Below are 22,622 nucleotides of genomic sequence, written 5' to 3'. Positions count from 1 at the left end.
CTTTTGTTGCATCTCTTTATAAATATTTAGCTTAGGTACCAACTAACGTTGTTCATTATTGAAGAAGTGGTATTTGAGCACAAAATGTACATTGTCGGTATGGTAACATAATTAGACGTTTATTGATTGTCAATGGACCCCCTCGCTTTGGCTGCCATCTTTGATACAATGTGCACGCGTGCAATGCAATTATTGGCTAAGGTCGTGTGCAATGCATAGGCCACACGGGTGCACTTTTACCAGTGTTCTGCATCAAAGATGGCGGTCATTGACGTCATTTGCGAACCATCTATAATAATTGATATCCTTTGGATCCCATCAGGTATGCCTACCACTAGAACAAAGAAAGCCTCGTGGTGAAGAACTGTCACTATATTATTATCAAAAGTACCCCGTAAGTTGACGTGTGTGGGAGCACACACACCCACGCACAACGACAGCAACAACGAGTCATTATTATGTACAATATTAAAAACGAAAAACGGCACAGAATTTTTTTTGAGCACTTCTGCCGAAAAATTTCTTTTCAGTGGGTTGGGTTGGAAGGGGGGTGTTTTCTTTTGTACTTTTCATACGATTTGTTATGTGAAGTGGTATTTTGTCAAAATAAAGCTTTTGTCACCAAAAATACGTGTTTTGATGAGTGGAATATGAGTAAACAATTAACTAAGGTTTAAAAAAAATTAGTTTCCATTTTATTTACAAATTTGAAAATAAGCCTGACCCGAGAGGGCGCTGTTCGTGACGTCAATCGAGGCGCGATGAATCGCATGCAGGGCCAACACAATATAGTGACCCTTGGCGCAAGCTAACAACATGCCCTCAAAGTTGAAACAATAATATACCTGATTTTTTTCACGTTTGTAAAAAATGCTCCTTTAGGTTCGTTACGTCTTTCAGGTACCACTTTCGACTTCCCCACTAGCTGGAAAAATTGTTGGGATGGCGTCATGTTTTAGACAAGAACTTTCGTCTTCATGTCAAAATGTGTAGTGTATTCCGGATTCTCTAAGTACAATGGCTCAAAGTGTTTGCTGGTCAAAGTTAAGTCACAGGTCAATGCTTAAATTTGCAAGTCAAGTCTCAAGGTAGCGACCCGATGTCTAACTCGAGTCCAATCCGTATGAGTCAACATTTCTGGTCCATTGTAATTCATAATAATGAAAATGCGCAGTTCATAATACTGCAATTTATCTGCGCACACAAAGAATGCTTTTAGCTTTAGTACGTAAACAATTTCAAATTTCATTTTTTTCAACTTCAGGCGTTTTGCATTTTGTTCACTGGTTCTTTAAGAGAATCTTCGATCTCGCTTATGACTTATTTACTTCCGAGTTGGAGCTTCCTATTTTAACCGGAAGTTTTGCTAAAGTGTTTGACAGTTTATATGTCTCCGACGTGACATTAGATTTTAAAGAGAGTTTTTCGTTGTTCATTATTGTATTATCATCGGTTCGATGAGAACAAAATAAAGCCATTGCAATTATCACTGTGTTGGTGGGGGGGGGGGGCGTAAGGGGTAACGCAGGTAAGATTCACGGGGCGGGGTTCTCAGTGTGTGTATGTGGAGGGGGAAAGGGGGCTACCAGCCCCTGCCACCCCCTCTGGTTACGCCAGAGGGGGTACGAGTGGAAAACATTGATTACAAAATCATAGTTCACTACCATTGAAGTGCGCCACAGGGTGAGACCCCCCCCATCTAAAAGGTATTTCCCCTAAAGGTATTAGTTGTTTTTAATTCGAAAAACCAAACCAACAACAACATCAGCAACAGCAGCAGCAGCAGCCAGACTGTTTATTATTTTAGAGGTTGTGCACCCCTTTTCCGGCTAAAGCAACCATTTAACGAATGGTGTCCCAAATTGGATCATCTGAGCAAAGAGAGTTGCTGATTTGCAGCCTCCCTCAGATTGGTTCTCCAGACGGCTTAACTCTTATTTGATTTTCACATTTTCTCCCCACACCAATTGCATTATTAAATCCCATTAATTCTCTTATTAAGTCGATTATTGGAAAAACATGAGCATAGTTAATTTGATTTAGTGCGGGTATTGTCAACACACAGGTAAACGACAGTCCGTAATAGGCCTAAATCCTTTAAAAAAAACACCACCCCAAAACCGACGAACGTTGTTTTTGTGACATTGTTTTTACTCATTGCTCGAACTTCTATACAGCACCTCAACAAGTAATATTTTAAGGGAAGTTTCTACCATCATATCTTCAAACCGTGTAAATCTGTGGACATTGTGTTTTGTGTCTTACAAAAACTACCCGAACCCCTTAAAAGGATTCGGGTACTTTAAAAAAAAAAAAAATTCGGGTACTTTTTTTAAATCTTCAAACTGTGTAAGTTTAATGTAAATCTGTGGACATTGTGTTTTTTGTTAGGAAAAAGTACATAGACCCTTTAAAGAAGACTCGCACAGGATCTGCCGGTTGGATTATAGACGTTCACGGTGACAAAGTTCGCTTCATTTCGGAGGGGATGTGATTTCAGATGATACAGTCGGCAAAAACAGAAGTCAGTCGTGTATGGCACAACATGAAACCCACCTGCGTAATAAATCCCCAGCCTCCTTTTAATCATGCTCCTGTCGGAGCAGACATAAAAAATGTTGCTGTTTTTTATTATTTTTTTATTATCGATGTCAACTTCACCTAGACAAGAAGGTTATGTTTACATTTACTTTGATTGCAAGGAAGCGGGACGCCTTTGATGTCTGGGGAAGACTGCCGGTGATTAAAAAAATTTTTTTTGTTCTTCTTCTTTTTGGGGTCTTAATGTCAAGTTATTGTTTTTACGCAAGTCAGTGAGCTGAAAAAAATAATTAGTTCGAATTAATTTCATGCTTGATCAAACTCATGGGTAAAAAACTAGGGAGATGGCCTTAGCTTTCGATCAATACTGGACTGAAACTTTAGACCTATCCCGGGTAATTTTTTTCAAAGGGGTTCCACAACGGAGGGGATTTCTGTAAGGCAACATATATGGCCTTGGTTGACGATTGTTGAGAAAAGGAATACTAGTTGATAAATACGCATGATTAAGTTCACAAGTACTTCATGTGGAACATTTCAGCTCGTCCTAACTTAAGATTAATCTTATAGTTTACATGTTACAGTGCAAGGCTGGGACTCGTCCTAAGTCATAAGATTAATCTTAAGTTAGAAAGAGTTTGGTGAAATCGACGGCTAGTCTCTATAGAGTTCCTCATCACGAAACAAAACCTCAGCTATTAACAGCCAGCGCGAAGACAAAATAAGCATAGATAAATTTACAACATTATAACAAAAAGAAAACTTACCTCTATTATATAAGCGACTTGTATAAGCCTCGATACAATTGTATATGGCACTATGGGAATCTGGAGCATCCTTGCCGTCTCCAGAATATATTCTTGATCTGGTAAAACAGCTGGACTCGTGTAACATAGAATCTCGTAGGAACCCAACTTGGTTCTTCTCTTCGGACTCTCAGCTACGAGACTAACATTCTGAAATGAGATGTAAAATAAATAAATTGAGAAATTTATTGACAACCTCTTTCCCATGTTTATGTCTGTAGTATAGAACTGCCACCCTCAACATTTTTCCTGATTTGTTTTTTTAAGGCAGTGGACACTATTAGTTGTTTTCAAAGACCAGTCTTCTCACTTTATATCAACATATGCATCAACAAACCTTTGAAAATTTGAGCTCGATTGTTCGTCGGAGTTGCGAGATAACTATGAAAGAAAAAACACCACTGTCACACGAAGTTGCTTTTAGATGCTTGATTTCGAGACCTCAAATTCTAAACTTGAGGTCTCGATATCAAGTTCGTGGAAAATTACTTATTTCTCGAAAACTACTTCACTTCAGAGGGAGCCGTTTCTCACAATGTTGTATACCATCAACCTCTCCCCATTACTCGTTACATATATAGTAAGGTTTTATGCTGATAATTATTTTGAGTAATTACCAATAGTGTCCACTGCCTTTTAGGATTCTCTTTTTCGAATCGATTTAGAGAAAAACAAACATCTCTATTGAAAAGCACTACGACAGTGGCAATTTTGGTTTACAAAAACAGATTGCGCCCGGTTCATACTTCAAATTTTGGTGACGTCACATGGGTGTTTTCGCAGCGAATATTTCCCAGAAGTTTGGCACATTAATTCAACGGTTGCGAACTGTGAGTGCCATCAGTGTGTTTGACATGGTTTCTCCTTGCAGAGGGTGTTGGAGTGTGAAACCAGGCTTGCTGCTTGTTCTCACCATAGACTCTAGCTTTGCTGAAACGTAGAGAACCATTCCAACAGCTTTTTCTCCACGCACGGTACTGAACCTCTTTGCAACTCCTCGCCTTATGCATATTCCTCGCAACCCAACAATCTAGACTGTTTAAGAAGACTATCAATTCCCACCTCCGTTACCATTGTTCGGGGCGAACTTGCATTAACCATGAAATAACTCTGCACGAGTACCATGGCGCTTGACCAAATTCTGGGTCAGATAGGAACCGGGAATCTGTTACAATATAACCCCGGAATGGGTCAAACTTACACATAACCCGAGTGAAAATTCTATGTCTATCACCAGCCGGTTCAACCTACCCCAAGGGCTCGAACTCAGGGTCAGTTCTGACAGGGGAGTTTAAAACTATGACAAGTTCGTTCAATTGCGTCGCGGCCGCGGACGTTTGAGTTTCTAAAACTGGAATCGCCAATGACGCTGGTTTTGCGCTAGACTGGTCCCCCCTTTTTTTTTTTTTATAAAGACAGTTACTTGGTTTTCAAAACCTATGATTTCACTTGATACAATAATTTCATTGGTTAAACGTGCATTGACGTAAGCTTTCTCTAGTGTGTTGATTGGTCCGAAGTGACGTTTGGCAGCTGTACTTCGGTCACTCTCTTGCGTAATTCACGAGCTTCAAAGTGTGACGTCAGATTTTCAGGCTAGTGTTGCACACACACACATGGTCAAAACAACCAATCAAACAAGCAAACGAACTACAAACACTATTCATACACGTAAACTGATGGAAATCTATAACGTCATCATGCCATAATAAAGCCTCAATGTGATCAGGAAAAAAACACAGGGTAAACGTAAAAATAAATAATTCTAAGTCAAGTCTATACACCGGATGACCTTCCAGCCTTCAATGTTAAGCCAGACGCTTTTACATGAAGTCATTTAGCGATTTAAAAGAAACGGTTTTTTCTTTGCCCGCATAGCGAAAAATACACTTGAATGATTATAACACATTGCCGCAAGAGTTAATTGACTCTCAAGTCCCTATTGAAGAGCATGGCTTCTCATGAAAGAGGCGCTCCACAGAGCAGCAGGTGCAGCGGAAAGACCACATCTTTCTCTCTCAAGGAAATGTAGACGGCTATAATAAATTAGAACATCCTTTCAGTGGGAGTACGAAACACCTGTCTACTGTGATTGTGTATCGTGAAGACGACGACGAGAGCCAGGGAAACTGTGTTTGCTATAACCTCGCCGTTATTCGCCGTATATCTGATCGCGTGATGATTAGATTTGGGTCAATTTCAATACTGTTTGGGGTTCAATAATCAACGCTGGTATGAGTGTGATTTTTGTTTAGAAGTGGTTCAGGGGAGGACAATGTTTGTTTATATAGCACTGGGAGTAGTATGGCCTACGGGTATGATTATGTTAGCTTGAGTAAAGTGTTTTGGATCAAATTGGGTCAACTTAAAGATCAACTTGAATGGAGTATTATGCCTGTGATTTATTTTCTTCAAAGAACTCGTGTAAGATCTGAGTATACAGTTCTAAACACACATCGGTGTATGGGTAAAAAACAATTAATATTCTTTATACCCGAAACAAATTTAACATCTATTAAATTTGAATGGAGTTACTAAAACTGATTTGACTCATCCTTGTTTATTTTTGGTTTTTATTTGGTCATAAGTGTGAAGTAAACGTTAACCATGCCTCTTCTTTTATCTTCACGGCGCTTTGCATGGTGCCCAACAAAAAGCCAATAGAAATAAAGTGAAATCAACGATGCAGATACCAGTGCCTCGGAAAACCAGCGTAAAACAAGTCCGTGTTGCGCACTGTGACGTCAAAACCCGGACTGGGTCAAGGTTGTTTACATTTAATTTGTATGCATTTTTCATTGTCTTGTTTGGATTGAGTCCTTAGTGTGACGTCAAAGCGCTGTTTCATTGATCCATATTAATAATTATGATAGAAATCAATGGACCTTATGCATTGTCTTCACCCAGCCGCCATGTTAAAGGGGAACTGCTGATGAAGCAATAACGCAAAGATTAATTGAACGCGAGTCTTACAGATATGAAAAAAAAAAAAAACCGAAAAAAACAACACTTTGACCTCTATGCGAGTGGGCCCTTAGTCTTGATTCCAAGACCTCTGTATGGATTATTTCGCAGCCTCGTTACCATGGGCAGCGCGCCGGATCGCCCGCTAGCTGTGCTTAAAGGCAGTGCATGGACACAACCAGTAATTACTCAAGGGGAGAGGTTGATAGTATAAATCATTGTGAGAAACGGCTCCCTCTGAAGTGACGTAGTTTTCGAGAAAGAAGTAATTTTCCACGATTTTGACTTCGAGACCTCAGGATTAGATTTTAAGGTCCCGAAATCAAGCATATGAAAGCACACAACTTCGTGTGACCAAGGCGTTTTTCCGCATGTTTATCGCAACCTCGACGACTAATTGAGTTCAAATTTTCAGAGGTTTGTTATTTTATGCATATGTTGAGATACACCAAGTGAGAAGACTGGTCTTTGACAGTTACCAATAGTGTCCAGTGCCTTTAAGTGTTTTCTTGCTTCGATTTCCAGTAGACAGTCGCCAACCTTGAATGAACTCAAAAAGAAAAAGCGCGTCCTCTGTCGGGTTATCATGTTACTTTACGTTACTTTACGTTACGTTACGCTACGTTTTGAGTATGAGATAGTGACGTCTTTGACCAAGACTAGTGCGCCCTACGCAATTGACGACATGTGCATACGTCGATACGTGCGACCGGGCTTAACGTGCCACTGATCAATTTCTCCGTTTGAAACCTTTTTTTATTGAGTTTTACTCCAATACCAGTACGGCTTGTCTTGCATTCTGTGAAGAGATGTCAATTTCAACGCATGTCTGGGATGTCCCCCATAGTTCTGAATCTGTCAATATGTAAGCCTAGTTCCAAACAAGACGTCATATCCGCAGATTCAGACTCGATCCACCAAGCGTAATATTATTAAAGGAACACGTTGCATTGGATCGGACGAGTTGGTCCATAAAAAGCGTCTGTAACCGTTTGTTATAAAATGCATATGGTTAGAAAGATGTTTTAAAAGTAGAGTATAACGATACACACAAATGCCTCGAGATTGCGTGGTTTTCATTTTACTATGCGAACTAACAGGGTCGCCCATTTAATGGAGTCAAAAACTCGACCCCACAAAATGGCGTGTTGTGTTAGTTCACGACGTAAACGGAAAACCATGAAATTTTAAGGCATTTTTTGTGTGGATTATTATGTTCTTTTATATGCATTTCATAACAAACGGTTTCAAATGCTTTTCATAGACCAACTCGCCCTATGCAAGGCAACGTGTCCCTTTAAAAACGACAAATCCTCGGCCTCATAAACCACGCACGACACCGACCACTCGTCCCACTCTTTTCCCGCTCAGGAGAAGGTCACTTGAAGCTGAAATCGATTCATTTTTCTCTTCGGAACATGTCCCTCCAAAACATAACATGATCTTAACGAGGCCCTTCAAGCCCAACGTATTAGGACCCTCGATAACAAAATCGCATGTCGCTCGGTGCCTGCATGTTCGGTGATTGGATTGCGACATGTTCAATGCCTCGGTTTAAAGGCACTGGACAATATTGGAGTGCTCAAAATAATTGTTAGCATAAAAAGCAACTTGGTAACGAGCAATTGAGAGCTATTGATAGTATAAATCAATGTGAGAAATGGCTCCCCTCTTAGGTAATGTAGTTTTTGAGGTTTGTATTTCTCACTCAAATCTTAAAAGGCTTCAGACCTGAAGCCTTTTTATATGCATCTGTGCAACAATAGTTTTTTTTTTTCATTCAGCTCTTGCATTTTTGATGACCAATTTAGTCCAAATAATTTCACAGATTTGCTATTTTACGCAGATGCTGGGATACACCAAGTGAGAATACTGGTCTTTTGACAATCTTACTAAAGGTGTCCAGGTGTGGATTTCACAAAGGTGGTCCTAACTTAGGACTAGTCCTAGGCAATGCTAAGAGATAGGACTAGTCCTAAGTTAGGACCAGACACTCATCCTAACTTAGGACTGGTCCTATCTCTTAGCATTGCATAGGACTAGTCCTAAGTTAGGACTACCTTTGTAAAATCCACCCCAGTGCCTTTAAAGGCAGTGGACACTATTGGTAATTAACCAAAATAGTTATTATCATAAAACCTTACTTGTAGACGAGTAATGGGGAGAGGTTGATAGTATAAAACAATGTGAGAAACAGCTCCCTCTGAAGTGACATAGTTTTCGAGAAAGAAGTTATTTTCCACGAATTTGATTTTGTGACCTCAGATTTAGAATTTGAGGTCTCGAAATCAAGCATCTGAAAGCACACAACTTTTTTTCTTTCATTAATATCTCGCAACTTCGACGACCGATTGAGCCCAAATTTTCACAGGTTTGTTATTTTATGCATAAATTATGTTGAGATACACCAACTGTGATGACTGTTTTTTGACAATTACCAATAGTGTCCAGTGCCTTTAAAGAGAGCATAGGGCAAGGGAGAGAGAAGAGTTCATGGACTTGTAGCAAATTCATTCTGACGTTTCACAATCTCTTCTAATGGGGATTCAAACCGAAGATGACATTTTTTTCTTCTTAAAAAATAATTTCGAAAGGAAAATGAATTATCATCGGTTTCGTATAGGCCTTCTCTGCTGCAACTGCTTGGCGTTTACGTATTGTGAGGGAAATGGTGATCTATCGTTGTTTTGCCTGACACCCCTATACCATAAACCCAAGTCTGTCATAGACTAGTATTCTCATTCGGTTTATCCCAACATATGCATAAAATAACAATGCAAAATCTAAAATCTCTCGGAGTCCAGGTGCCAGGGAACCTGACACATTTCTAGGTCGGGTTGACTTTATCAGTTTATCAGTTTCTTGATCGAGTCAGTTTGACTGTGATTATTTATAACAAGTTATACTATCACTATATCGACAGCTATGCTAGTTATGATATAAAATATATTGAGTAATGTGTTCAAAAGGTATCGTCTCAAATGAAGCTAGTACAGTCTCAAATGAAAACGCTGAATCACTGTTCGTACATCAGGCCTACACCTGTTTTACTAAAATATTCCCTCATCTAATCTGAACAGGGTATCAGGCTTTCGTGGAAGGAGCAACAATAAATGTCAGCTTCCGTTGTGGCTCCATTGCCATGGTGATTCAACGGGACTGTGCTCATATAGTTACTGTACTAATCTAAAATTAGCATACAGGAAAGTCACACATTTCCTGAGGACATGTTCTTGCCGAGAAAATGTTCCATTCCTCAAACAAATTCAATTGTTTCCTTAGAAAATAGTGCACTTTTTTATAAAATTTTGCCCCAGTTTCTATGTATTGTATTTCTAAACTATGTCGATTTAAATGCACTATTGGTAGTTACTAAATATAATTTTAGCAAAAAAAAAACCCAAGCTGTTTGAAACGAGCAACGGAGAGCTATTGATTACACATTGTAAAAATGCCTCCCTCTGAAGGAAAGTAGTTTTTGAGAAAGAGGTAATTTCTCACTCAAATTATAAACGACCAGCTGATGCCTTTAACTATGCATCTAAAAAGAACACAAAGTATTGCAACACGGGTGTTCTTTCATTATACTTTTGCAAATTCGATAACCAATTTAGCAAACATTTTCACGGGTTTGTTACTTTATGCATTATGTTGGGACACACTTAAGTGAGAATACTGGTCCTTGACAATAACCAAAGGTGCCCAGTGCTTTTAATTTTGCCCCAGATTGTGTTTCAGACACTAAGTTGTGTTAAAGGCAGTGGACACTATTGGTAATTACTCAAAATAATTATTAGGATAAAACCTTACTTGGTAACGAGTGATGGGGAGAGGTTTATAGTATAAAACATTGTGAGAAACAGCTCCCTCTGAAGTGGAGTAGTTTTCGAGAAAGAAGTAATTTTCCACGAATTTCATTTCGAGACCTCAAGTTTAGAATTTGAGGTCTCGAAATCAACCATCTGAAAGCACACAACTTCGTGTGACAAGGGTGTTTTTCTTTCATAGTTATCTCAAAACTCCAACGACCAATTGAACTCAAATTTTCACAGGTTTGTTGCTTTATGCATATGTTGAGATACACCAAGTGAGAAGATGGTCTTTGACAATTACCAATAGTGTCCAGTGCCTTTAAGTGAGACTACTGGTCCTTGACAATAACCAAAGGTGTCCAATGCCTTTAATTTTGCCCCAGATTGTGTTTCAGACACTAAGATGTGTTAATGCCATTGAGATTTGGGGCATAGAGCTGTACAGCGTTGATTGGTTACACGAGTTTTGTCTTTTTATGTGAGTACCTTTTCTGCAGGTGAGTGAAAATAGATCGGATTTCATCACAATTTCCTATGAAGATTACTGTATGAATTTACATGTAAGATGAAACCAATATCATGGTGATTTTAACATCTACTCCAGTGTAGACTTTGCAAGTCTCGCGAGTATCGAAAACCAAAAAACAACTCGAACGAAGACTATTTAAACTACAAAAAATTGAAACCCAAAACCAGCCTTACAGAATGAAACATACTCAAATGCCCGTAACGTAACAGACGCTGGCATGGTTAATTGAAATTTATACGCATCGACATTTTCTTACGTTAATGAGAAAAACACCTTTTGTTGAACATTTAATCTCAACCATCCAAAACGTAAGATCTGGATCAAATTTCACAAAATATGCTAAGCGACATAGAATTGTGCTTACCAGAGTACGGTTACCAGCCAAACTACCATGCACCGCGTACAGTTTGTGATTGTTATTCTGCTCGTTTTCTATTAACATGAAATTATTTTATACTTTTATAAATGCATTTCCAATTGTTATACAGTACGAATAATTTTGGGTGAGATTTACGGTAGCCCCCTCTGTAAATTTCTTTTGAATTCTGTAGGGCAACTGAAAGAACCGGTGGCAATTGTTAATTGTAATATATACGTATCAATCTACCTCTTCTTACAAATGAGAAAAGCACCTTAATTTGTGTTGAACATTTTGAACTTTGCACGTGTGTTTACTATACGCATTGCAGGCAAAGTCTGCCTCGATTGACGTCACAAAAGGGGTAGGCGGAGTCAGCCCCCAAACAACTTTATATATTTTTTAAACATACAAATCGTAACAAACAAATACTAAAAAAAATGTTTTATTGTTCGTAAGCATTTACTCTTATGTTTGAAAGGGGAAAAAAAAAATCTATTTCCAGGTGACTTTAAGCAGTTCTTCCATATTGGGCCCAAGAAATGAAAAGATTGCTAAGTTGCTTCTGTCAATACGTTGTGCGTCTGCTCGTCTACCTTCCCTTTGTGTTGATGCGCAATAATTTCAAACCATGCCACGAACATCCGGTGGTACAATCGTGGATAGAAATTCACTTATGGTAATAAAGGAGATAAGTAATTTGGCGTCATTAAGAGGTACCAAGGCCGAGTGTTTATACAATCCTGCCACTAAACATGACCAGAAAAATCGATAGCTAAAAACTCCACACCGATATGATGAAAAAAATAGTGACCTTGCCTCTTTGATGTTCTTTTGTATCGATGGTAACCAATGCAGCCCCCCCGCCCATATTGCCATAAGCATCGCTTTTCCATTAGTGTTGAAGTTTTATTTCAAGCTAGTCTAACCATAAAAAAATATATATTTCCAAGCTGTGACTTTAACGCTTTCTTTCATTGATTATACCAACTTTCCCACGTTACTTTTTAGAGTGCCCTTTAAAGACAAGTGTTTATGCTTTAACGCTAAAATAAACGCCCACTTGGTAACACTTAACAAACGCGTCCAGGTGTTATAACTATTAAAGCAAACATGCTCAGGTGTTTAAAATTCATTGAAATTAACTCTTTTATGCGTTTTAATATATTAAAATAAACACGTTTAGGTGTTTGAAATAGTATATCTCTGTTATGCTTTTTAAATGATTAAAATAAACACGTTTAGGTGTTTCAACACTCTTTCAAACATGAGTCTTTCTCTAAAGTGACGCTCTAGCGTCCGGTCTAACTATTTCAAAACAAAACTTATTTCCAAACTGTAACTTATCAATTTTGTTTCAATAATTATACTTTTCCCATTGTAGTAAACGGTAGAATCCTGTCTTATTTCACTGCTCCTTCAGCATTTCAAGCCGGGTTGCAAGAACGAAGTCACCCCAAGTACATCAATCAATACACTGCATATAATTTCAGTCCCTTGTCTCAACTAAAACAATATTTATAAGTGAGAAAAATGTGACTGCCGTGAATAATTATGCGGAGTCTCAGACAAACACCCCGCGGCATTTCTGTCTTTTTCTTGCAGAATATTGTAAAATTCTGCCATAACTGCATGAATAATTACATGGGCCAGGCATTTGTTCACAGTGTAGTCATTTTCTCTGGTCTCTGTCATGTATGTATACACCTCGTATTAACGCCAGTCGCATTTTAGGAGAACAAATATTATCATCATCTATTCATTCCAATAATATGACGTCACAGATTGGCCTCATAATTATGTGTAGTTGAGTGAGAATTATTCTAACCAAGTAAGTTTGTATTGCCATTGGTTTTAAGGATGGTTACCAACGTTAACCTTCCTTTCAATGAAAATGATTCGAAATTTAAAACAACAACATAAGGTTCTTTTGCAGTTTATGTCAACGTTTCGGTAATCGCACGACCATGCAACCGCGAAAACGTTACTTCTATATACAAAAAAAACCGAATGTGCGGCACCTAAATGTAGCCCGAGCCCTATTTAGGTACATGTTTGGGGCTACATTTAGGTCAGGCTACATTTAGGGCTCGGGCTACATTTAGGTGCCGCACAGCCGAATGTTGACCAGATGTAGGCACACAATAAGAGCACATCAAGCAAAACCATGCAGACATACCCAGTATTATAATGGCCTTTTTGAATAGGAGTTCATTGTTTGGTATGGGTATATACAGACAAATGTACCCAAACCCAGTCATATGAATTTGTTCACCATATCTAAAAATGTCTTCAAAGAGGGAACGTTTGTACTGAAAATAAGTTTACGTTGATCAATCGTGAATAAAAATAAAAATCACAACCTTATTCAATTCTGCAAAAAAGGGGAAAATTGCCATCGGCTCAAAATCCCAGAAATGCCTTTCCCGATGTCTTCATATCGTAATAAGCAGGGGAAACCGGGACTAAAGGCTTCTTCGTGTAAATGCATCGGTGAAGGACGGAGCTAAATCAATTATTTCTTTTCTAGACTCCGTGCAAGAATGACAATCGGGAAAATTTTCAGATAGCATCATCCGATTATGTGAAACTTAAAGGTGCAATTATTTGTTTGTTGTCAAAAGCTATCCGTGGGTTTCTTTACAATGAGTGAGTTGTATTGGATCTTGGGGTTACGAATCTGAAAATAAGCTAATTAAAACCCAACCTATGGAATACAAATGAATTTTGAAAATTTAAAGGTGATAAGAAAACAAAACCCCATACGAACAATACAATACTGTGCCCATCAATTTTAAAGAAATTACTGCAAAGTGGGGAAAACGGAAAATATTTGAGAAATGTTGCTTTGGTAATACAAGCACGACCACACAGTCAGAGTATTGTAATGATAAAGATACTAGGCTATGGGCCATCGAAGATTTAAAATTAGAAACAAATATATGGGTAGGTCTTAACTAGCAACAGATTTTTCAAAAAGTTTAAAAACTGGCTGCTTGTCATTCAAGATATGTATTTTTTTAAGGACAGTAGTCTGCAATGGAGCAATCTCATAATCTTTCTCCGTAACCAAATAATATGCTTGTATCATCAAAAGGCTAATCACTGGCCTATAGCTAGGTGCTGTTCTATGAAAAACCTTAGAGAAATGAGCCTCTTAAAGACAGTGGACACTATTGGTAATTGTCAAAGACTAGCCTTCACACTTGGTGTATCTCAACATTTGCATAAAATAACAAACCTGTGAAAATTTGAGCTCAATTGGTTATCGAACTTGCGAGATAATAATGAAAGAAAGAAACACCCTTGTCACACGAAGTTGTGTGCGTTTAGATGGTTGATTTCGAGACCTCAAGTTCTAAACTTGAGGTCTCGAAATCAAATTCGTGGAAAATTTCTTCTTTCTCGAAAACTGGCATTTCAGAGGGAGCCGTTTCTCACAATGTTTTATACCATCAACCTCTCCCCATTACTCGTCACCAAGAAAGGTTTTATGCTAATAATTATTTTGAAAAGTAACGCTATACGAGGGTGTACAATCAACAAATTAATAAATGATTTATGCTGTCTCTCTTCATAACAATATACACAAACAGAGCAAATTTAAAATGGTCTTCTGCACGTTGCACACCGCTATTGGCAAAACGTAATTATCCTCCGTTTATCCTTAATACAGAACGGGGTTTTCCCCTCCACTTTCCGTAAAATGTATTCATTTACTCGACTTTCTATGAAAAGCAAATTGAAACGCATCTCTTTCTTTGCATGTTTAATGGAGGATGGCAGTTGCCATGGTAGACAGAGGCATCACCTGCATGATTTGGATTTAACGCAAGCATCGATGGCAGCTCAAAGGTGACACTTCACCAACCGTCAAAGCAGACGTTTGAGTGAAAACATTCCCTTTTTAAAGGTACTGGACACTATTGGTAATTACTCATAATAATTGTTAGCATACAAACTGACTTGAACGAGAAATGGAGAGCTGTTGATAGCATAAAGCATTGTGACAAATGGCTCCCTCTGAAGTAACGTAGTTTTTGAGAAAGAGGTAGTTGCTCACTCAAATAATACAAAGACTTCAGCTGAAACATTTTATTATGCATCTAAAATCACACAAAGTAATGAAACAAGGGTGTTCTTTCTTTCATCATTCTCTCGCAGTTTCGATGACCAAATGAGCCAAAATTTTCACAAGTTTGTTTTGTTATGCAAATGTTGGGATACACCAAGTGAGAGTACCTGTCTTTGACCAAACGTGTCTAGTGCTTTTACAGGAAAATTACATTTAGTCTGGTCCTTGTTTTAAAAAGAAGACGCCATATAAATAAGTGAAAGTCTGTCTTCAAACGTTGTCGATTTGTACAATATTTAAGATGGAAGTATAACTCTTAGAAGTTAGCACTGGTATTGATGATGAACGATTTCATGTTATGATTTGTATGAAAATTATTATTTTTATGTAACATAGCTGGGTTTAAAAGCAAAGTAGGCCTACATTATTTCCGTGACTTGTTTTACTCATTTCTCAAAAGCTACAGCACCTCCGCAAATAGTATTTAAAGGGAAGCTTTCTACCAAAATTATCTTCAAATCATGTAAGTTTAAAGGGAAGGTACAGGTTTGGTTATTACTCAAAACAAATATTACCTTCAAAACTGACTTGGTAACGAGCATTGGAGAGCTGTTGATAGTAAAAAACATTGTGAGAAACGATTCCCTCTGAAGTAGTGTAGTTTTTAAGAAAGCGGTATAAATTTCTCACTAGAATAATAATAGACTGCTAACTAGAAGTCTTTTATTCCTATCTGAAAGCACGCAAATTCGTCCGACAAGGGTGTTTTTTCTTTCATCATTTTCTCACAACTTCGATGACCGATTGAGTCCAAATTTTCACAGGCTTATTATTTTATGCATATGATGGGATACACCAAGTGAGAAGACTTGTCTTTGACAATTACCAAACGTGTACCTTCCCTTTAATGTAAATCTGTGGACATTTTGTTTTGTGTTACAAAAAAGACCCAAACCCTTAAAGCTGTGGCATTTAAGGAGGTTCTTTCACTCACCTGAACAAACCGTACACCCAGTCTCATCGTGTTGGCCGAGTTGTTATCGAGTCTCGTCCTTATGTTGACGAATTCTCCGGGGCAATAGGCACTCCGTTGCATCTCGGCCTTGAGGGCGATGGGCCCGCTGGACCGGCAACAACACCGGATGGTCTTACGGGCCGTGCCGTGAACGACTTTCTGTCGACGGGAGAAGGAGAGAGAGAAAAGAGGAAGGACGCATTTCTTTAAGGCCTGGTTCATTCAATTACCGTTATTACATGTGGGAATAGTATGATGGGAAAGCTTAGTTCGATATTGGATAATGGACATTCATATTGGTTTGTACATCCAATGTCTGATATCGAAATGGACAAAGTTGACATTGGCAGTACAAAATATATGCAAATGTCAAAAGTCCAGTATCAAATTAACTTGACTGTCATGAACAGTATGACGGTACAACTATTTTGATGATATTGAGCATTCTTGTACACCTAATGTCCAATGTCCCGTATTATCGAAATGGACAAAGTTTTCAGTTGCTGTACAGTAAAAGTCAAATGTCTTATATCAAATTATATTTACTGTCGTAAATAGTATGGCAGTAAAGCTATAGTTTGATAGTGGATATTGAACAATCGTATAGGCTGGCACATCTAATGTCCAATGTTCTGTCTAATATTGAAATGATGCACAAAGTTTACATTCGCTGTTCTCACCAAATGTCAAAAGTCCAATATCAAATTATTGTCTTGATTAGTACAACAGTAAAGCTAGTTTGATATTTGACATTGGACAGTCATATAGTTCTGTTAATCTAATGTCCAATGACACGTATAATGGACAAAGTTGACATTTGATGTACAGTAAATGTCAATAGTCCAATATCAAATTAACTATACTGTCACTACGAATATTTATTTCAGGATTTTTGTAACTGAGGATGTGCAAGACCTTTATCACGCTGTCACCATCTTGGTCATGTTCCCTGTTTTCAATAACAGTAATGCATGCTAACGTTCATTTCGCATTGCACCAGACTATTATTTCGTCCAGCCTCAGTTTGGTTACAATGAGTTGGAATGGAGTAAAATCAAGATGGCCACACCGTGATGAAAGAACAAATGAAAAATGTATTTGTATCTTAAAATATAACACTAAACATAGCCCCATGCCCAGGCCGCCATTTTTTTTGTTCAACCCCAAATCACATCTAATTGTCAAACTTCGCAAAACTCATCAAACGTCTAAACCTATTTGGCCTTGCTCTGTCACTTGTGTTCTACTTTATTAATGTTGTGAGTGCTTTGTTTGTGGATTAATTTGCACCCAGTTACCAGTATTATTTAATCTTAATGTCTAAATTGTTCATGTTAGTACTGACATTTTTACTTTTACATTAAAGGTTTGGTATAGGTAAAGCAGTAATTCAAGAAGAATTTCTAAATTACACGAATAAAACGATAAACTTACATAATTATTGTCATTTCTTATAAAACTAACTGTGAAACTAAGGGTTTCACAATTTTCGTTTTTCTTTTCTTCTGAGAAACACACTCCCACCAATGCCAAAACATCGTTTTGAATAATTGTGTTAATTATTTTAAATTAAGGTATTTCTAGATAATCTGATCGTAACCTCATAAAAAAAACTCTGAAGAAAGTGTTTGTCTCACACAATTAGAGCTACGTGTTTTTAAGTAATTGCTGATTGAAAGATTGACTTATCTCAAGCTTTCGAGAGAAATTTATCAAGAGAAAGCTCTTCAACGAATTTCAAAGTATTATTTACAGCAAGACCGCAGGTTGTGAAAGAGTTGCTGGTGGGGTGGGGTTGAGCATCGACCCCTGCTGTGTTTCTCGAGCAAGCCAAAGGCCTCGCCCAGGCCTCATTCAAGTTGCACTTGCAAGCCGAACCTAGTTGTATACCGCCGTTGTTGACCCCAGTCTTCTATCAGTGTGTACTATCCTCTCCAACTGATCATTTCTTCAGTCTGCTTGATCATAAGTACACCAGTGTGGCCCTTAACGTATTCAGCGATCTAAATATAACCCGTGGCCCTAAATGTAGCCCATCCATGTATCAAAACGTACCGTAGACCTTTATAGTCCCAAACATGTACCTCAATCTTGCCCAGGCGAAATTGTAGCCCGCTGTGTATACCTAAATGTTGCCTAAGCCTTGCCTATATGTATAGCACATCATTCATACGCAAATATGATGTATATCTAATATTGTAGCCCAAACCATTTACTTCATGGTTAGAATTGTGTAGCTCAATAATCCTGTACCTAGATGAAATCGAATTTATGTCCAGACTACATCGACATATAATATTGCGACTAATTTTGACAGATCTAAATTTAGGTATTTTGCTTATATTCTGGGGCCGCACGGACGCCATTAAGTCTTAACGACCTGCCTCCAATTGCTACGGTCTGCTGCTATATATTTATAGACCACACTACGTATTTATTACAGAATAGGTTCATGGTGCTTTAAAGGCCATGCATTTAGTATATGGATGCATTAGATGCACTCTTTGGATACCAGCAGCGGCTACCGGGGCCCAAATTCATTTCACGGTTCTGCTTTTACGCCGATCTGCACTTACGACCACTATCCTCCGCTTACGCGCCGAATGTCTGCGCTAGCTGTGGAAGCGCAGAGTGCCATAGGAGTCTATGGTAAGACATCTCTGGGCCCAATTTCATAGCGCTGCTTAGCAGTCGATTTTGTGCTTACTGTGCACTGTGCAATTTCTGTTTCATAGCGCTGCCTACCGTAAGCACACAAAAAGGCATGCTAACCTTCCGGTGCTTACCGCACGAAAATAAATGACGTCACAACCAAATCAACGATAAACACGCAATATGGCCGCCCAATTTTTCTGCTAACCCATGTGAAACACGCTAAGGCTTAAGAAAAATTTTCTGCTACTGTAAGCACGCAAACTTGCTTACCGTTAACAGCGCTATGAAATTGGGCCCTGCTCTAGAGTCGCAAGGGTCGTGTGTTTGAATCCCAACCGAGTAATTATGCCTGTGATTTGTTTTACAGAGCTCGGATTTTTTTTCTGAGTATACTACAGTGCTTCGGTGTAAGGGTAAAACCAAAGAATGTCACATTCAAGCTAGTAGACATAACCATAGGAAAACGAAAAGCTAGAAAAGGAGAAAAAACAGTCTGGCCCTATATGCTACGTATTACTCATACTCGCTGCTGTATACATTTTAGAGTGTTTAATGTATAGTATTTAAATGTGAACTTTTTATGAGCTGGGTCTGGGAGGGCACATATTTTTTGATGACAGTTGTTTTTATATATTTTACTTTTGCCCTTCCCTGGACGGCCTGTGCTTGTTTTATTGTTTAGTTCGAAGAATTAAAATAAATAAATAAATATTAAACAATACCAACAAGCTTGTACCACTGATTTGTTTTTCCTAACGCACAAACCAAATCAAGAACAATCTTTCCATCATTTTCATTTCGGATTTTTTTTTCTGCGCAGTTTTACACGCCAGAGAGTCTACATTCACACTTTGCTCCTAAAATTGAAATTCATGGGAAATTAATAATTGTATGCTTATGCCTACATAGTAATTAAATTCAAAGTGATTTTATTGGGACATCCCTTTCATGGTGTGAATGTATCAATGCCTAACAACGCAGACCCAGGTCCATTAAAACAATGGTTAATGTCGTGTCAATTGGGGAGTGCATGGGGAGAGCGAAGTCCTAATAGAATGTTTGCTCAACACGTCTCTATAAGTGGATGTTTAAAGAGGTTGTTTTTAATGGGATACTATAAACATTGGGGCCGTTGGAATCGTGTGGATGCTATGTGGCATTGTGTACACATTTGGCATTGTCCATGGTACAACCGTAACACATTATGATATGTTTGGGGAGACTCGTGAACAAAAAACCCATTTGGTCTTACTTAAAGGGAAGGTACACGTTTGGTAGTTACTCAAAAACAAATATGAACTTAAAAACTTACTTGGTAACGAGCATTGGAGAGCTGTTAATAGTATGAAACATTGTGTGAAACAACTCCCTCTGAAGAAACGTAGTTTTCTGGGAAAGAGGTAATTTCTCACTAAAATAATAAAAGACTTTTAGCTAGAAGTCTTTTATTCCTATCTGAAAGCACACAAATTCGTCCAACAAGGGTGTTTTTTCTGTCATCATTTTCTCGACGCAACTTCGATGACCGATTCAGCCCAAATTTTCACAGGCTTGTTATTTAATGCTTATGATGGGATACACCAATACACCAAGTGAGAATACTGGTCTTTGAACATTCCCAAACGTTATACCTATTCTATGTTGTTGATTTGTCACTGGGCACCTCAATTACCGTAAACAAAACTGATTACAACTAGGCCTAGTTGTTTGTTGTTCAATTGCTTTGTAGCATGTGGATACGAGGTTGCAAAACGGCATCGTATACACAGAGGGTGCGTTCGTTTAGCTCCCCTGGGTCGACCCCGGTGTGTGGCGTGTTATTTTCCATGACAAACGTGTGCAGATAATTACCCACGTTCGTCCTGGAAAAAAACAACCGCCACACACCGGGGTTGACCCAGGGAAGCTAAACGAACGCACCCTATAAGTAATGGCACACTCGTACATTGTTTATACGAATGTATTCCCATCAAGAGAATAGAGTACCCTGGCAAGCTCTTTGCCCGGCTGTTAGTATAAACATGCACTTTCTTCCTGAGAGATATTTACACAGTGTTCCATATCACTTCAACCCCGCCAGGACCCGGATGGTTGGAAAGAAAATGTCTTTGCAAAAACCACGACACATGATCCATGATCCTTTTTCATTTAAAGACACTGGACACTATTGGTAATTACTCAAAATATTGATAGCATAACAACTAACTTGGTAACAAGCAACGGGGAGCTGTTGAAAGTATAAAACATTGCGAGAAACGGCTCCCTCTGAAGTAACGTTATTGAGAAAGAGGTAATTTCTCACTCAAATAATAAAAGACTTCAGCTATTATGCACTTGAAAGTGCACACATTGTGCAACAAGGGTGTTTTCTTTCATTATGCCCTTGTAACTTCGATGACCAATAATTGAGCCCAAATGTTTACAGGTTTGTTATTGTATACATATGTTGGAACACCGAGTGATAAAACTGGTCTTTTACGATTACCAAATGTGTTCAGTATCTTTAAAGGAACCCACTTGAGATTATGTGGCTGGGTTCCAAAGGGCACCAAAACACAGAGTTCCTCCTGAGATTTCTCGGTCTCCAATAAGTCAACCTAAATGTTCCTCACCAATGTGACTGCCATTAGTCTATAAAACGTCGCTGTGATTGATTTGGGATCGTTTTTAAAGACCAAGCAATTAACTTTCGTGGATACTTTTTGGGGTCTACTTTTAGAGCGGGAAATGAACAGTTACACAGTGTGCCAATATACCCCTGTGTTCCGACATTTTGTTTCGATTCTCAATGTGTTTTCCTAACCTTAATCCTGCACACGAGGGGTTTTCTTTGGTAAGAACATGGATGTAGAAATGATAAGAGATACAGCAGTTGTCGATAATGTTTACCATTTTGTGACACGATTCAAGAGAAAGGCATCAAAACAAATTTCAACCTAGGTAACGTATCATGATCACATCATATTGTGGATTCCAATTACGAATTATTGTTCCTTTATGGACATAAATCACTACATATTTTTAGCGATATATCAAAAACGCTACAACCACTGGCAATGAAATGTTCATTATAGGTTTAGTTATAAGACTTTTTAAACATTATTTACCAACCGAACGGCTCCAAAAACTTAAGGTTTGATTTATCTATATCGCCTATTCCAAATGCAGAGTATTCTTTCTGTGTGGGCGAAACCACAAAATTTTCTGCGACATATCAAACACGCTTCTTTCTTGTATTTTTTTCGTTTTAGTGGTCAAATAAATGCGACCACGAAGGAGTATCTACTTACTCTTCAAATGACATTGTCAAAGGTTGGTTTTATTTGAAGGTTTTACTTTGCCTTTATTTCAACATCAACAGTTCCAAGTCGGGACAACTTCAATCATTATGGTTAAGAAAACACATCTGTTAAACCTAGGGGAATCAGAACGCGTCCCCGAAGATGAAAATCAACGCAAGGAATGCACGGGAAGTATATACGGGGATGATGCAAATAAAAGTCAACATCGTAGCTCGATTTACAGAGAGGGAGAGAATTCATGTCTGTGCTTGAGGAAGGCTAGACTTGGGGACAAGTCGTTTCAAATGTATGACGCTGTGAAAGCGTCCGACTCGATTCCCGCGACACTGGCGATATTCTCGCGAGACTGCTGGGCCCCGCGAGACTATAATGCTCTCGCGCTGGGTAGTATGGGGGAGTAGTCGGCAGCCAGCAGCTCGAGCGAGAGCAGTGATCTCGCGAGAGCAATGATCTCGCGAGATCTGAACCATTATGTCACCACCACAACCATAAGACCACAGCGACAAACCATAAACGATCATGCCACAAGTCTAGGGGTAGACACGATGAGACTGCTGACCGGTAT

The 22,622-nt window shown here is 38.6% G+C and overlaps 1 protein-coding gene across 1 annotated transcript in view; it reads right to left on the bottom strand.

Moving 5' to 3' along the window:
- LOC139946372 (arrestin domain-containing protein 3-like) overlaps nt 1-22,622 on the bottom strand; it is a 73,926-nt gene that overhangs the window by 12,324 nt on the left and 38,980 nt on the right. Inside the window, exons 4-5 of the mRNA XM_071944012.1 lie at nt 16,080-16,259; nt 3,309-3,497 (exon numbers count right to left, since the gene is read on the bottom strand). Coding sequence (XP_071800113.1) covers nt 3,309-3,497; nt 16,080-16,259 — 369 coding nt within the window. The remainder of the gene's footprint in view (nt 1-3,308; nt 3,498-16,079; nt 16,260-22,622) is intronic.

This window comes from Asterias amurensis, chromosome 13 (assembly GCF_032118995.1).
Source record: "Asterias amurensis chromosome 13, ASM3211899v1".
NCBI lineage: Eukaryota > Metazoa > Echinodermata > Asteroidea > Forcipulatida > Asteriidae > Asterias > Asterias amurensis.
The sequence above is the reverse complement of the archived record's forward strand: the minus strand, read 5'-3'. Positions and strand labels throughout refer to the sequence as shown.